The sequence below is a fragment of the Oryx dammah genome, unplaced genomic scaffold, assembly GCF_014754425.2.
Source record: "Oryx dammah isolate SB20612 unplaced genomic scaffold, SCBI_Odam_1.1 HiC_scaffold_4, whole genome shotgun sequence".
NCBI lineage: Eukaryota > Metazoa > Chordata > Mammalia > Artiodactyla > Bovidae > Oryx > Oryx dammah.
In genome coordinates, this window is record NW_024070188.1 from 61,220,895 (window position 1) to 61,237,657 (window position 16,763).

The 16,763-nt window shown below is 40.4% G+C and overlaps 1 protein-coding gene across 3 annotated transcripts in view; it reads left to right on the top strand.

Moving 5' to 3' along the window:
* Nucleotides 1–16,763, top strand: part of PDE7B (phosphodiesterase 7B) — a 357,194-nt gene that overhangs the window by 250,955 nt on the left and 89,476 nt on the right. For all 3 annotated transcript variants that reach the window (XM_040239308.1, XM_040239309.1, XM_040239307.1), the window contains one exon: nucleotides 14,190–14,273. In XM_040239308.1, coding sequence (XP_040095242.1) covers nucleotides 14,190–14,273 — 84 coding nt within the window. The remainder of the gene's footprint in view (nucleotides 1–14,189; nucleotides 14,274–16,763) is intronic.

The window sequence follows — 16,763 nt, forward strand, 5'->3', positions numbered from 1 at the left end:
AGGCATTCAAAACATATTTGAAGAATAAATGAATAAATATTCAGTTGGTCTAAACCCCAAAAAGCAATTAGTACCAGGCATGTAGACTTAATCATATAGGACAAGAATACAAAGAGTGTTGGTACCAGAGAAGGATGCAAGGGGACCTCTAAGCTCCTCCAGTGCTGAGATTTTGACCTAAGTATTAGATACATTTACTTGAAAAACATGTTTTATGGGAAAAGGTGTTTGAGAAATGCTATGTGAGCCCACCTTCTTGGATATTCACAATGAAAATCAATAATTTGAAGGATCCAAAAAATCTCACATGTAATAGTCAGGGTTGTTCAGAGAAACAAAACTCTGACTAGTGTAGATTTTGGTACCAAGAGTGGTTCAAGAGGAATAGAATCTTATGGATGGGTTTTCTGAATTGGTCTAGACTGTCTGGGATTGGCGGTCTAGTTTGATTAGATTTAAAGATACTAATTATTTTCATTAATAAAGGGAGCACTGATGACTCCAAGTGGTGTGATATGGCAATAGTTCTATGCAAAATATCAACATTGGATACTCCTAACCAAATACCTTTAAGAGACAAGTTTCTGGGGACCCACGTATATAATCCCTTCAGTTTTTTTTTTTCAAACTAACAAGTATAATGAGATTGGCTGTTCACTCCTAACATTGCTAGACAAAGTGGGAAAAGAAAAGAATGACCTAAAGGATTCAAATTTCCAGCTCAAGTTCTGTATAAATGACCTGAAAGCTTCTATGTCTGCCCTGAAAAAGACTCATTTCCTGTAGCTGCAAAGCTGAGATTCCTGAAAACCAAGCCCAGAATCTCATCCTGCTAGTGGCTGAATTACAAAACAATTGAATTCCCAACACTGAAGAGTATCTCCTACTAAAGTGAGGGCATTGATTGGGAAGGAATGGGATCCTGAAAATTGGAATGGAGACATATGGGAAGCCTCTGATAAGCTGGGGCCATTGAACTCATTCTGAAGCATCTTCTTTGCCCCTAGAAGCAGTTTCTCTCCCTAGCAAAATACCATAGACTGAGTGTCTTAAATATCAGAGATCTATTTCCTCAGAGTTCTAGAGGTTAGTGCAGGGTCAAGATATCATCATGATTTCTTGAGTCCTCTCCCCTTGGCTTTCAGATGGCCACCTTCTTGCTGTGTCCCCACATGGCCTTTTCTCTGTGCTCACTTAAAGCTGATGTCTCCTTGTGTGTCCAAATGTCCTCTTTTTATAAAAACACCAGTAAGATTGGATTAGAGCCCACCATAATGGCTTCATTTTAACCTAATCACTTCTTTAAAAGTCCTATCTGGCAATACAGTCATACTCAGAGGTACTAGGGAATTACAAATTCAATATATGAATGTGAAAGTGAAAAGTGTTAGTCTCTCAGTCTGACTCTTTGCAACCACATGGACTGTAGCCTGCTAGGCTCCTCTGTCCATGGAATTCTCCAGGCAAGTATACTGGAGTGGTTCAGTTCAGTTCAGTTCAGTCGCTCAGTCATGTCCGACTCTTTGCGACCCCATGAATCGCAGCACGCCAGGCCTCCCTGTCCATCACCAACTCCCGGAGTTCACTCAGACTCACGTCCATCGAGTCAGTGATGCCATCCAGCCATCTCATCCTCTGTCGCCCCCTTCTCCTCCTGCCCCCAATCCCTCCCAGCATCAGAGTCTTTTCCAATGAGTCAACTCTTCGAATGAGGTGGCCAAAGTACTGGAGCTTCAGCTTTAGCATCATTCTTTCCAAAGAAATCCCAGGGCTGATCTCCTTCACAATGGACTGGTTGGATCTCCTTGCAGTCCAAGGGACTCTCAAGAGTCTTCTCCAACACCACAGTTCAAAAGCATCAATTCTTCGGCGCTCAGCCTTCTTCACAGTCCAAATTCCACATCCATACATGACCACAGGAAAAACTATAGCCTTGACTAGAGTGGTTAGCCATTCCCTTCTCCAGGGGATCTTCCTAACCCAGGGATCGAACTCAGGTCTCCTGCATTGCTGGCAGATTCTTTACTGTCTGAGCCACCAGGGAAGCTCAATATATAAATGGGGAGCATGATTTAGCCCATAACATTGCACTTTTAAAAGTTTAACTTTACTAAAACTTTGTGTTTCACAAGCACACATAGCACCTTTAATTCACAATTAATTACATATCAAGAATAATGCTCCTTAGTTTGAATTTATCTTACCAATGACCTAGATTTTTATAGCAATATCAATAATTTTATACAATATATAAGACATAAGACAAAAAATAGAGAATTTATATTATATGTAATATATTTAATATTTATATGGCAATATAAAAATAAGAAAATTCTTAATAATAAAACTTTATTGACAAACCACTTTTATCCATGTGATTTGATTGCTACCTTCTATGAGGTATACAGGGCAGATATTGTTATCCCAACTTAATGAAACAGATTAAATGAAACTCAGAATGGCTAATACTTACCTAGGTCATAGGTAGTAAATGGCTTCTCATATTATTGACTTCTTCCTTGTGACACAACTTTCTAATACTACATAATACCCACCCTCCTTTAACAATATAACATGGTTCTCACTTCAGATCAAGACATATTTGAACAGGGATTTTACCACTTGAATTAGTCACCCTGGTTGCAAATCTGCCTTCATGCTTACTAACTATGTCTTCTTGGAAAAGTAATTTAACACCTCTGTGTCTCTGGTATGACATAGACAACAGAATTTATCTAAGGCCAGGGCGGGGGGCAGGTTCTTAAGAGGATGAAATGAGTTAATTCATGAAAAGTACTTCAAACATTACCTAGCACATACTAAATGCTCAGTAAATGTTAGCTATTACTACAGACACTGAAAAAGACCCTGTTGCTAGGAGAGATTGAAGGCAAAAGGAGAAGGGGGCGACAGATGATGAGATGGTTAGATTGCATCATTGAGTCAATGGACATGAATTTGAGCAAACTCTGGGAGACAGTGAAGGACAGGGAAGCCTGAGTGCTGCAGACCATGGGGTCAGACATGGCTTAATGATTGAACACAACACATTACTGTGGAAATGTAAGTGACTGGTTTTAATAGAAAAATAGTATCCTATAACATGGATATAATAAAATGGATTCAGCCATTTCCCAACTGAGTCCAGTTTTTGCCATCTGTTTCCCTTCTCAAAAACAAACAAAGAATGAACAACACTTGGAGCTTAAAAGAATCCCAAGTGCCACGACGGCACAGATGCCTGGAATAAGAATTCCCAAACACCTCCTGGGCCTGCGCAGGCTCCAGCAGTGAGCGTGGTGGCCTGATGGTCCTTCTGAGGTCAGCAGACTTGGTGTGGAAGTCTCCTAAGAACAGGCCATCTCGTGGGACTTTGAGTATTTCCTGCCCGTGATCAGCAACATCTCCTCTTGCAGTATTTTGGCAGGTTTGTCCTTGTTCCCAGCCAGAATCAGGAAGTTCAGAAGCACATGAAAACAAACAATACATTGAAACGCTTCTCTCAAATTATTCAAAGTTCAAGAAAACAAGAAATTATTCAGCAATATTGGGACGTGGTATTTTATCTTATTAATTACATTTCTTCTCATTAACATGCCCATCCTTTTCTTTCCAATGAATACTTTTCTTGGCATTAATTTCCATGAGACTTTTTTTTTTCTCAAAGTGTATTTAGGTATGAGAAGTGATAGGGTATCACTATATTTTGCAAAAATTTGCAGGCATTTTCGTGACCAGAGCTATTTTGTCCTCTGTGTAATTTTCAAATTATATTTTGATATTAATAATCAACCTTAAGAATTACCACTGTTCTTAAGTTCAGCGTGATTTTTTCTTAAAAATCTCTTCCCTTCATTTCAATGATCATAATTGGATCAACTGCAAGCCAACACTATAAACTGCTACTTTTCAAAATTTTACTTATCATTTAAGATCATCTAAATATTGGCTTCTTAATAAAACCTTCTCCATTTCCCAACTCCAGGTGATGTCCAAAGGACTCTGCTGCTATTTCACACTACTGTCACTCAGCCACCAATGGACTTTTTTCAACCATCATTTCACTTACGCTTTCAGCAAGATCTCTCTGAAAACCATTCCCTCTCTCTTGAATTGCTCTCTTCCAAGACAAAATGAGCTTCCGGATTTCTTCCCACCTTTATGGCTATCTGTTCTCCTTTATAGACTCCTCCTCCCGCAAGACATTAAATGTTAGGGTTGCTTAAACCTGCACGCCAAGCCTTATTCACTTCATTTCCTAGACATGTGTATACATGCCCATAGTTTTATTTGAGTTATAAATTTCTATCTCCATCCCAGATATTCCCTATAGGTCTAGACCCATACTGCCTACTTGATATTTTTGCTTTGAAATCCCAGTAATACTTAAACTCAGAGTAGTCAAAGTTGATCACATAAACTTCCCCCAAATCTGGTCTTTTTAAAATTCCCTTTTTCTATGGCTAGCACAATCAATCATCCAGTTATGAAAACCAGAAACCTATGAACTATCTTTAATACTTCCCTCTTCCTCAGACCTGCCAGGCAATTCCACAGGCAATTCTCCCTACTACACATCTCTAAAATCTATTCACTTCTCTTCTAGGACCACTACTGTACTCCAAGTCACCATTTTTCTCACCTGAACTACTACAATGATCTTCTAACTAGTTGTTCTTGCCCCTTCCAATCCTTCTCTGTTATTCACCCAAAATTGTTTTATTCAACATGAAAATCTGATTACACCATCTTCCCCTTAAAATCGTCCCATCACTTTCTAATTCTCTTGGGATAAGGTTAAACTCCTCAACCTGTCCTGCAAAGCCCTGACACCTCTCCAACCTCATTTTGCCTGTGACCCACCATATCCACTTTGTTATTTCTAGAATATGCTACGCCTTGTTACAGGAGCTCAGATATGCCATCCTCCTGCAATAAACTTTTAGACTTGCAGGCCTGTCTGCCTGGATCGCTGCACTCAGGGCAATCATGTAATGTGTGAGCTAATCAGGATACTTTTGAATGTGAAAGGGGCGATATTATTAAATACAGCAGGCAAGACCAGAGGCCTAAATCAAGATTCTCCAGGGCAAATCAGGACATGTGTTCACCTTAAATTAACAACTGTTAATTCTTCAGATCTCCAATCAAATGTCACCTCCTCAAGGAGGCTCACAACAACCTCCCTAACAAAGGGAAGTTCATTACTCTTAACATCAGTATATCTCTTCTTTGTTCCTCTACCCAAAGTTGCAACTTTACATTTATGCATAATTGTTCCGTAATGTCCCCTCTAAGATTACAAACTTCATGAGGCCAAGATTCTTCCCAAGGTTCTTCACCATTGTATTGCCTGCCAAAAACATCATGTCTTATAAATATCATTTATCAAATGAAGGACATGAATGACTCCTCTTTGAGAATTTCCTTTTTCTGTGATTGATAGAACCAACCATCCAGTCACGCAAGACAGAAATCTACAAATCATCTCTGATACCTTCCTCTCCCTCAGCCCCAGAATTCAGCCCCTCCCTGTGTCCATTTTCTTTGCGGCCTCCTCTCTCTCCTCCTCCTCCTCTTCCTTTTCCCCAACCTCTCCTGCTGTAATTTTTTTTTTCCAGAAAGCTAACACACATTAGATATGAAAGACATCGCCTGCTATTGATAGGAGGTTTCTGAAAATAATGTTGCTAATTTAAATTATTTGCCTGTACCCACAGAAATTTGCTTAGTGAAGACCTGGTATGAAAGTCTAAATCACAGCTTCAATCACTGTTCTAAAATATGAAGTTCTTTTAAATGTAAAATTATATTAAATTTTCAAATTGGACATCAAATAATTCTCTTTCAGTTCTACTAACTGACACATTTTTACAGGATTACTATGAAGTCATTTTAGACCCAGAAATATCCAAGTTATTTCTCCATATAAAATCATAAAGCCTCATGACACTTCTGAGAGTGGGATCCAAACCCAAATATCCCAGTCTCGCTAAAAGTTAGATTTCTTCCGGCTTATATATTTACTCATTTCTATGAATCTCTTCTAATAGACTATTAATTATCTGAAAGCTAACATAACATCTTCTCTACATTTATTTTTCCTTTTCCCTACCTACTCTCCAACACTCTGTATAATGTTTTGCATACATATTTATTGAAATGAACTGAATTAATCGAAGGTCTTCTCAGAGCCTACCCTAGAATTGGCCCCTTTGTTGAAACACTTACCCAAAAGTTCTACCACCCTACAAGATACCTGGCTCTCCAGTGGAATCTAGACTCCATGTGGTCTAACCTGCATCCCTGGGGACTCATGGCATCTCGTGTTAAAATATGAGGCTCCACTGTTTGTCCTGGGCTTGTAGTACTGGCACAAAGCACCAGGATTCAGCTTTCCTCAGGACATAGCCTTGGTATTGACTTCCATTAACCCTGACCTGCCCAGCAGAGAGAGGAGAAACACCTGGAAACCCTGGAAGCCATGAATAACGTCATCAATGAATCGACTGGTCGTTGTTGTGGAGGTTGGAGACACTGCCGCTGCGCAGTGGTAGGTTAGAGAGCAAGGACTTCCAAGACCAAATGGCTTCTGATCCCAATTCAGTTGACTTACAAACTCTATATTCCTTGGCACCATGGGGCTGTTACACACACCTGCCTCCGGTGGATGGTTATGAGGACTAAACCAGTTCATTCATGTACAGTCCTTAAAAGAGTTCCTGACTTTAAAATTCTCCTAAATAATGCCTACTATTATGGGGGAGGATGCAGGAATCTCAGAACAGTAACAAAATGATGGTAATAGTTACTGGGGTTTTTTGAGTGACTGTGATGTAACAGGCATTGTGAGTGTACATTATACATTTATTGAAAAACAACAAAATTTACTTTGGTGACATTCTGAAGATAAAGAGCATTATCCCAGAAATAAGTGAATAATGTACAAGCTTACACTGGTGTTTTCATTACTTAAGGCAGATCCAGATCATGTGTTCCCTAAAATGACTCCTCAGATTATTCCCCTTCTCAGTCTTTGAGAGAATATATGCTTTTTGTGTTCTTTTCAGGCTTTTTTTTTTTAAAGCAGCTTCTTGGAATTCTCTTAAGGCATTCCTGCTGCTTCTTGTTCAATATCCCTTTTTATTAGTCTCCTGTATCCCTAGAAATTGTGATTTTTTTCCCTCATTTTTCCCTCTGTAAAATCATGAAGCTGAAAAATATCTAGTCTGAGTTAAAACATACCATACCCATGGTAGAACATAAAAGCACTTCTATTTGTATATTCATTTTCTCACCATTTAAGTCCCAAAATATTCACTTGTCACAACATATTTAATAATTCTAAACTAAAGTTGCAGGGTAATACAGTTAGGCAATAGAGTATTGACTCTAACTTGGTGAAAATTCCCTTTTGATTTTGTCATGAAGTTCAAGGTTTTTTAGAAGAGAAGAGAGAAAGAACATTTTTCACACGCAAAGAAAAGTTTATATTGTTTCTTGTGTCAAAAGTGTGGTTTCAGGACATCTAACTCCTGGTCCCTCTCTTTCCTACACACAAAGCTCCCTCAGCAGTAGCCCAGAAATGCACAATTAGTGCAACAGATCACTGGACAGGTTCTGAGTAACAGACAGCCTCACTCAAGAAAGTAAAGCAGAAGATAAAACCTCTGGGAGGGAAACTTGGGTCTCATCAGCCATCTTGGATCTCCTGTGAGCTCACAGTCCTCAGAACAGTCCTCTCTGCCTGACTTATCTAAACTGGCTGCCTGTCGTATCCCATAAATCTGTGGAGTGATTAAATTGCGCAACCTTTCTCCTCTGTTTGGCTAGATCAGTGTCTTAGGAGAAATAATTCACTTTGCTAATTGAGAGTAGTCATCTGAAATATTTGAAGCCACCAGGGCTGAGGCAGGGCAGCCTGTTGAAGTGCTTGTGGGAGATTCATGGATCTGGGTTCTCTCTGCCCTTGTTTTGCAAGTGTGTGGCAGTGACATGAGTTAGAAATATCTAAGGAAGTTCAAAGGAATACCTTTCACGAGCGCATCTTCTCTCCTGCCATGTTTGGGCTGCTCAAGAGCATCTTTCTGACTCTACCCCCATCTCATCTTCCTCGTTCATTGTGATGCCCTGTAAACATCTATCCTGGGTCCCTGCAGCTGGTCTCATTATCTTTTTCATTCATCTTAGATGCAATAAGAGCACAGCAGCTACTGCTATGTCACTTTCCTACCTGTGTTCCCCACCCTGAGATGATCTTGACACCAAGACAGGGGTCAGGGTCTGGTTCTTGTCATGTGGCCCGTGTTTCAGCCACTGTAAGTTGTCATCGCCGTCAGAGTCTCCACCCTCTTTCCCGGTTACATAAGAGGCCACATAATGTCTGCTCCCTTCCAAGCTTTTATTAAACAGAGACAGCCTGGGAAGCCAAGTGGGCAAGAGGTCCATCCCGGAACCACGTCCCCTGGGAGGGTGAGTGGCTGTCTCAGCTCCCTGCCCATGTTGGCAGCTTTAAATACCCGAGGACGACATGTTATATTTTCAGCCTGAAGGGGCAAAAGAGAAGCAGCCCTTTCAAAATAAGAATTCCCCTGCTGTTTGTTTCATTTTGGAACACAATAAGAACAGACCGAGGACACGACTCCGAGCTGTCAACGCTTCACGCCCCTGCTTCCAGAGCACTTTTCGTTTGCCAGAAGAAAAAAAAGAAGTTGCTTCAGTTAAACAAGGGTCTCATGAATAGTTAAAATAATTGTTTAGCTTGGATATAAGGCCTTAGGTAAATAGATAATTGCTTGAGACTATGGGCCAGTAAAAGCAGCACAGCAGGACACCATTCGACCTGTTCCTCAGACCAGTGGCCTGTGCTCCTCCAGGGACCATTGTTACTGAATCATTTCTCTCTTTGCAAGAACATATTGAAGCAATTTAATATCAGAAGGGGCTCCTGAAAGCAGGGAGAAGGAGCAAGACCTCTCTATATAAGAACTTATACTGAAAACATTCATTTTACCCCCATTCAAGCTTTGCTTCAATAAAACCCTCAAAATACGGAATCTTTGGTTTGTATTTAACTTTTCATGTTGAAAAATTCCTGAAATGCATTGTTAGCCAACTTACAGTCATCCTGACTCTTGCCTCATTAGTATTTTTAACAGGATTTTATCCTTATTTTAAAGCAATGATCTACTACACCTAAAGGCCATTGTTAGGTTTATGCGTATCTGCTTCCCAGGCTGTAATTGTAGTTACAGCTAGAATAACCATTTAGCAGAATATTTCAAGTATGGGTTGTGTAGCTTGTTGTTGTTGCTGTTGATTTGTTTGTTTGGGTATCTTTGCTATCAACATGCTTCATTGTTATTTGTCTCTTTTTCTCAAAAGTGGGATTGCATCATAAAAAAAATTATCTTAATTAAGAAAGAAAGAAAGGAAGAATGTGAAAGTGGCTCAGTTGTTTCTGACTCTTTGCGACCCCATGGACTATAAAGTCCATGGAATTCTCCAGGCCAAAGAGCTTGTGTAAATTAGTTGCCAGGTCGTTTGAGTTCTGCTGAATAATATTTTTAATAATTGCCTTCTATTAAAAATAATAGATGTGTTGTTGATCCAGAGCAGGATTTGGTTGTCTTATTCATACAGTCCATTTCCAGTGAAGTGCTATTTGAATAAACATCTATCTGATTGAATCTTGAATTCATCAAGGGCCTGGATTTCCCTGGTATTTAGTTTCCAAGAATCATGATGAATATATACTTGGTTTATGGGCAAAAACAATCAGAGCATACATTATGCAATAAAAAGTTAATGCTTAACTCTTTATACAAGTTTTTTATCCTGATACTATAGAAGGATGGTTGGTTAAGAACATGGGGTTTGAAACCAGTTCTGAGTTTAAGCACAAACTCTCCACTCACTAGCTCTGAGCACAGACAAAATATCAAATTTACATTGGCCTCAGTTTCCTCATTGGTGAATGGTATAATAATAATATTAATACCTTCTTCGGTGAGTTGTTGGGTAGGTGATATGAGACAATGCATGTAAAATGCTCAGCACACCATAAGTAGCATTAACTGTTATTGTTATTCATTATTTTCAATAACGTTAACATGTTATTTTTCAGGCACTTGGTAATTTCCTCACAACAATCCTGTGGTGTGGAAAAATGCTACATAATACAAATTTAAATATTAAAAAATTGGACCTCGAAGTGGTTATTGATTAGCCCAAGGTCACCCAAGATGATGAAATGCTAATCCTCTCAGTAATAGGAGTTTCCTGATCCTAGCTTATCGTCCCCTTTTGCACACTCTGCCACCTGGTGCTGTCTCCTCACAGTTTCTCTAAATCTAAAGTCTTACAGAATAACGGGTCATCTCTGCCTTAGACTTTCAGCTGCACAAATGGAATAAACTCTGGCAGAGGCTTCAAAACCCACAATGATATTAGAAGTTTTCTGGGAAAACAATACCATCAGAACTACAAAAGCAGAAGGAACTCTTTGGTAAAACTGAGAAGAAAATACTAGTGAAAAGTGAATTCCAATTGATGAGCCTGAAACCCATAGGAAAAGCCCAAAAGGATGACATAGTAGGTAAACAAATCCACAAGCCCAGCCAGCTTTCCACCAAATGAAGACAGTCTCATCTCTGCATAGGTTTTCAAGTGTGTGTCTCTTACTCTCACTCATAAAATATAAATTCATTTAAATGCAGTGCTGAATTTGTCATATCATTTTAAAATGGGGGCCTGTGACTTTTTTAACTTTATAAACCAGGTGTGTACACTTCATAGGGATAAAAACCAATGGTATTGAGGAGAGATCTTTGCCTATGAAGCGGAACAACCTAGATTTAAGGACTAATCCTGCTAATTGTAAAGCACCATAAATTCATGCACTCAAAGTCAATAGACAAATGGATAAAGAAGATACAGTATATATACACAGTGAAACATTACTCAGTCAATAAAAAGAATGAAATCCTGCCACTGCAACAATCTGGATGGACCTAAAGAATATTGTGCTCAGTGAAATTAGTCAAACAGAAAACCACAAAAACATTTGATATTGCTTATATGTGAAATCTAAAAATTAACAAATGAATATATATAGCAAAACAGAAAGACTCACAGATACAGAAAACAAATTAGTGGTTATCAGAGGGGAATACGAAGAGGAGGGGACAAGATATGGGTATGTGATTAAGAGAAACAAACTGCTATGTATAAAATAGAGAAGAAACAAAGATATATTGTATAGCAGTGGGAATTATTGTCATCATCCTATAACAAGATTTAAAAGAGTACAATCTATTAAAAACACTGAATCACTATACTATACACCTGAAACTAGTAAGATATTGTAAAACAACAATACTTCAATAAAGAATAATGAAGTTTAAAAATAAATAAAGTCAGTCTACTGAATGCCTTTAAGGGGCCTGAGACCTGAGCTGGGACCAGTAAGGTGAAATAGCAGTTCCTTCACCCTCTTTTCTGAGCCTCTGTTTTCTCACCTATAAAGTAAGAGAAATAATAGTGGTTCTCCTTACAAAGCTATTGTGAGGATCCAAAGAGAGAAACAAGAAAATAAATGTACTATAATGTCTGTGAAAGTGTTTTGTAAACTCTTTAGAGAGTTATAAACATAAGGTGATGAAAACAACCCAAGGAGAGAAAAACTCTTCATGTTTTGCCAGTGGCTTTCCTATGACTATTGACCATCCACCCCAATGAACTTACCAAATGCCAGCATTCTCTTGTTTAATGCCAGATTATATTCATTATATTCATATTTTGAAATGTACTACTTTTCCATCCTTTCCCTCCTCCTTCCACTTTGCTGTATTCTGTAAATTGTAACATTCTTTAATGTCAATATGGCACTACAACATCAGATTATACAAACCATTAAGTAAAGCATCAATATAAGATTCAAAGCAAGACTTGCCCAAGGGCTCACAGCTTGCAATTCATAAGCCCATGTATATACAAGGCCCATCTGTGGGGGATATTTTAAACAATAAGTCACATGAGTTATAACTGATGGAGATCTACCTAGGCCCTGGTAAACTCCAGGAGTTAATGAGAGAAGACAGTTCCTCCTCTTCACTCATAGATGGAGGCCCTAGTGCCATCTCATGTCTGGGAAAGAGTGGTTTATGGAAGTGGACCCATTACTCCTGGAACTGAAACCTTCCCCAGTTCAAGTCTTTCAGAAATATATTGGGTCTCATGTTTTTTTACCTCTCCTCTGATTTCATGTTATATGTACTAATTGGTGGATTTGGTCTTTATATCTAATCTAGTCAATAGAAGACATTCACTTAGAGTCTGTTAAATACCAGACAACACACAAAGCACTATGGAGAAATGCAGAACACAAAATATCCCAGCTTTGCGGGTGTGTTGCTGCTGCTGCTAAGTCGCTTCAGTCGTGTCCGACTCTGTGCAACCCCAGAGACGGCAGCCCACCAGGCTTGCCCGTCCCTGGGATTCTCCAGGCAAGAACACTGGAGTGGGTTGCCATTTCCTTCTCCAATGCATGAAAGTGAAAAGTGAAAGTGAAGTTGCTCAGTCGTGTCCGACTCTAAGCGACCCCATGGACTGCAGCCCACCAGGCTCCTCCGTCCATGGGATTTTCCAGGCAAGAGTACTGGAGTGGGGTAGAAGGAAGTAAAACCAGCATTTATTTGCAGGCAGCAAGTGTTATTTTAGATTCTCCAACCAATGGCACCTTGAAGTGAGGCAACTGAGGCTCAGAGAAATAAAATTTCCAATATCACACAGGTAGCAAGTGTCTGAGCTAAGTTTATCCAAGGTCTACCTTGTTCTAATGTTGCTGGAGCTGAAGCTCCAATACTTTGGCCACATGATGTGAAGAGTTGACTCATTGGAAAAGACCATGATGCTGGGAAAGATTGAAGGCAGGAGAAGGGGACAGCAATGGATGAGATGATTAGGTAGCATCACTGACTCAATGGATATGAATTCGAGAAAGTCTGAGAGATAATGAAGGACAGAGGAGCCTGGTGGGCTACAGTCCATGGAGTCACAAAGAGTCAGACATGAGTTAGCGAGTGAAAAACAACAAATGAATAAGTACTAGAAACTTTTAGCACCCGTGAAGGTGGTGCTAATGGTAAAGGACCTGTCTGCCAATGCAGGAGATATAAGAGACATGGGTTTGATCCCTAGGTCGAGAAGATCCCCTGGAGGAAGACAGGGCAACCCATTCCAGTATTCTTGCATGGAGAATCCCATGGGCAAAGAAGCTTGGCGGGCTGCAGTCCAGTCGGTTGCAAAGAGTCGGACACTACTGAAGCGATTTAACACACGCTAGAAACTTTACACTGGAGAAGGCGATGGCACCCCACTCCAGTACTCTTGCCTGGAAAATCCCATGAATGGAGGAGCCTGGTAGGCTGCAGTCCATAGGGTCGCTTAGAGTCGGACACGACTGAGCAACTTCACTTTCACTTTTCACTTTCATGCATTGGAGAAGGAAATGGCAACCCACTCCAGTGTTCTTGCCTGGAGAATCCCAGGGACGGGCGAGCCTGGTGGGCTGCCGTCTCTGGGGTCGCACAGAGTCGGACAGGACTGAAGCGACTTAGCAGCAGCAGCAGCAGCAGCAAAAACTTTACACATTGAGTGTCTAAAGTACTAGGAGCTCGATGGGCCCTGGCAGAGTCTAAGGCAGGTCAAATGATACAACCTGAGAAGCAAAGAAGGTGGATGCCGGTCAGAGGAAAAAAAAAACAAAAAACCTGTGCTGGACCAAGAGAAACAGAACTGTGGGTAATTAAAACTTCTAATTAGAATAAAAGCTCTAACCCCAGCATACTTTTTGTCCTCCATATTAAGATGCTTCATCTTTATGGCGATAGGACTAATAAAAAAACTATGGGAACTTTGTAAATTACCAAAATGTTCACAGACCTATATTCCAGACAGATATAAAGGCATGCTGCTTCACTGGTTAGAATATTGCCAAGTCCATTATGCTCAGCATTCATTAAATATCCCTTTCCTCATAGTGCTCTCTTAAACAAGGTGAATGGAATCGTTTTTCTCCTGATATTTGGTGTTGGTTCCAGTGACATAAGTGGGTAAGAGGATTTGCAGAGGAAAAGTGAATACACTTGGCAACGTTTTCAAACAATTGTTTGGATTTTGTTTTCTAGGAGATGTACGACTGAGGGGTCAGACGGGGGTTCCTGCTGAACGCCGCGGCTCCTACCCATTCATCGACTTCCGCCTCCTTAACAGTGAGTAATCAAGTGTACCTGGAAAGGAACAAACGTTTCCTTAAAAAAAAAAAAAAAAAAATTCTCACTTCCCTCTGAACTTCAAAACCCTCGGAGGTCTGCCTTCCTTCCTCTGTGTCTCCCCTCCCAATTGCAAATTAACCCTTGGTCTTTAGATTTCCTTCATAGTGAAGTCATTCAGCCCAGCCCTACTTCTCAGAGCTTGGGTGACAATGGGGTGTCCAATGAAGTCATGTCAGCTTGAAAAATGTAAATCTTCAAAACACTGAAGCTCTATACAACGAAACGATTCCTTTCACTATCCAGGACATTCTCTCCACCTTCAGCCAGGCCTAGACCAGATGAGATTCTATTTTATTTTAAAAACTCCACAGGGAAACCTATTCTACCACTGCCCTTAGTAACCATCCATTATCTAATTTCCCTTCTTTATCTAATCTAAGTCTCTGAGGTCCATTCTTGCATTCCTGGTAGAACTCTTCACCATGGCAAAGTCCTTTCAGTCTACACTTGCTGCTGCTTCCTCCATTATGACTCCTTAAGAAGTTCATTTATTGCTACCTTTCCACTTTCTATTTTATTCCTCTTTTGGAGATTTGCTCAACCTCTGATTCATAATTCTCTTAATCTCAGGTTCCTCTGGAAACCCAAACCAGTAACAGTCACCACTCCAGGTGTCATGTCTTTTATTACAATAATCCTTCACTTGGGACTTGGGGGTAGGGAATAAAAAAATGAATATATTTCACAACTTACTCCAAGGTTTTCAGTATTTGGTTCTCATATCACTTCCCATCCATAAATTTCAAAGTGCTGGGTTGTACCCACAAAGTATTACTTTTCTTTGGCATAAACAACTTTAACTCAAGATGGAATTTGATTTATCTTGACCTCTGAAAATTACTAGAAGAAACTGGAACTTGCTATTTCTGATCCTTAGATCCTCCCAAGATCAATGAAGGATGGACAGGAGTGTATTTCTCCTGACTTGTTCACCTCCCATATCAGTGTGCAATATCTGTTTTTGCAGTTCTTGCAGAGACACAGAGATTTGGAGTAACTCTTTTCATACTAGAGACAACCTCCCTCACCCATTCCCCCAAAATTGCATTTTAGAGGACAGGATCCAAGTCACTAGACTAATGCAATTTTGGTCAATGAGGAGCTCCGACAGTGTCTCTTGTTGTTGCTGTTGTTGTTTGGTCGCTGTTGTGTCTGACTCTTTGCGACCCCATGGACTGTAGTCTCCAGGTTCCTCTGTTCATGGGATTTCCCAGCCAAGAATACTGGAGTGGTTGCCATTTCCTCCTCCAAGGGATATTCCTGACCCAGGGATCAAACCCACATCTTGCTGCTTTGGCAGGCAGATTCTTTACTGCTAAGCCACCAGGAAAGCCAACAGTGTCTCTTAACCCCTCCTTATAACCCTGGATGGGTTGTTCCAGCTACCCATGGAAGTTACCCCTTGAGACAGCCTCTAACCTGTATGGATTTCCAGGTCTCAGGCATGTGGCTTCACCAAGGAGTATGGGGATGAGCAAGGGCCTAATTTACTGTCCCATGTAGACCAGGACCCTCAACAGCATCACATGCTGAGGGTTCAGTTCAGTTCAGTTCAGTTCAGTCACTCAGTTGTGTCCGACCCTTTGTGACCCCATGAATCGCAGCACGCCAGGCCTCCCTGTCCAACAGTAACTCCTAGAGTTCACGCAAACTCATGTCCATCGAGTCGGTGATGCCATCCAGCCATCTCATCCTCTGTCATCCCCTTTTCCTCCTGCCCAATCCCTCCCAGCATCAGAGTCTTTTCCAGTGAGTCAAATTTTCACATGAGGTGGCCAAAGTACTAGAGTTTCAGCTTTAGCATCATTCCTTCTGATGAACACCCAGGGCTGATCTTCTTTAGAATGGACTGGTTGGATCTCCTTGCAGTCCAAGGGACTCTCAAGAGTCTTCTCCAACACCACAGTTCAAAAGCATCAATTCTTCAGCACTCAGCTTTCTTCACAGTCCAACTCTCACATCCATACATGACCACTGGCAAAACCATAGCCTTGACTAGACGGACCTTTGTTGGCAAAGTAATGTCTCTGCTTTTGAATATGCTATCTAGGTTGGTCATAACTTTTCTTCCCAGGAGTAAGCGTCTTTTAATTTCATGGCTGCAGTTACTATCTGCAGTGATTTTGGAGCACAAAAAAATAAAGTCTGACACTGTTTCCACTGTTTCCCCATCTATTTCCCATGAAGTGATGGGACGAGGTGCCATGATCTTCGCTTCTGAATGTTGAGCTTTAAGCCAACTTTTTCGCTCTCCTCTTTCACTTTCATCAAGAGGCTTTTTAGTTCCTCTTCACTTTCTGCCATAAGGGTGGTGTCATCTGCATATCTGAGGTTATTGATATTTCTCCTGGCAATCTTGATTCCAGCTTGTGCTTCTTCCAGCCCAGCGTTTCTCATGATGTACTCTGCATATAATAAGTTAAATAA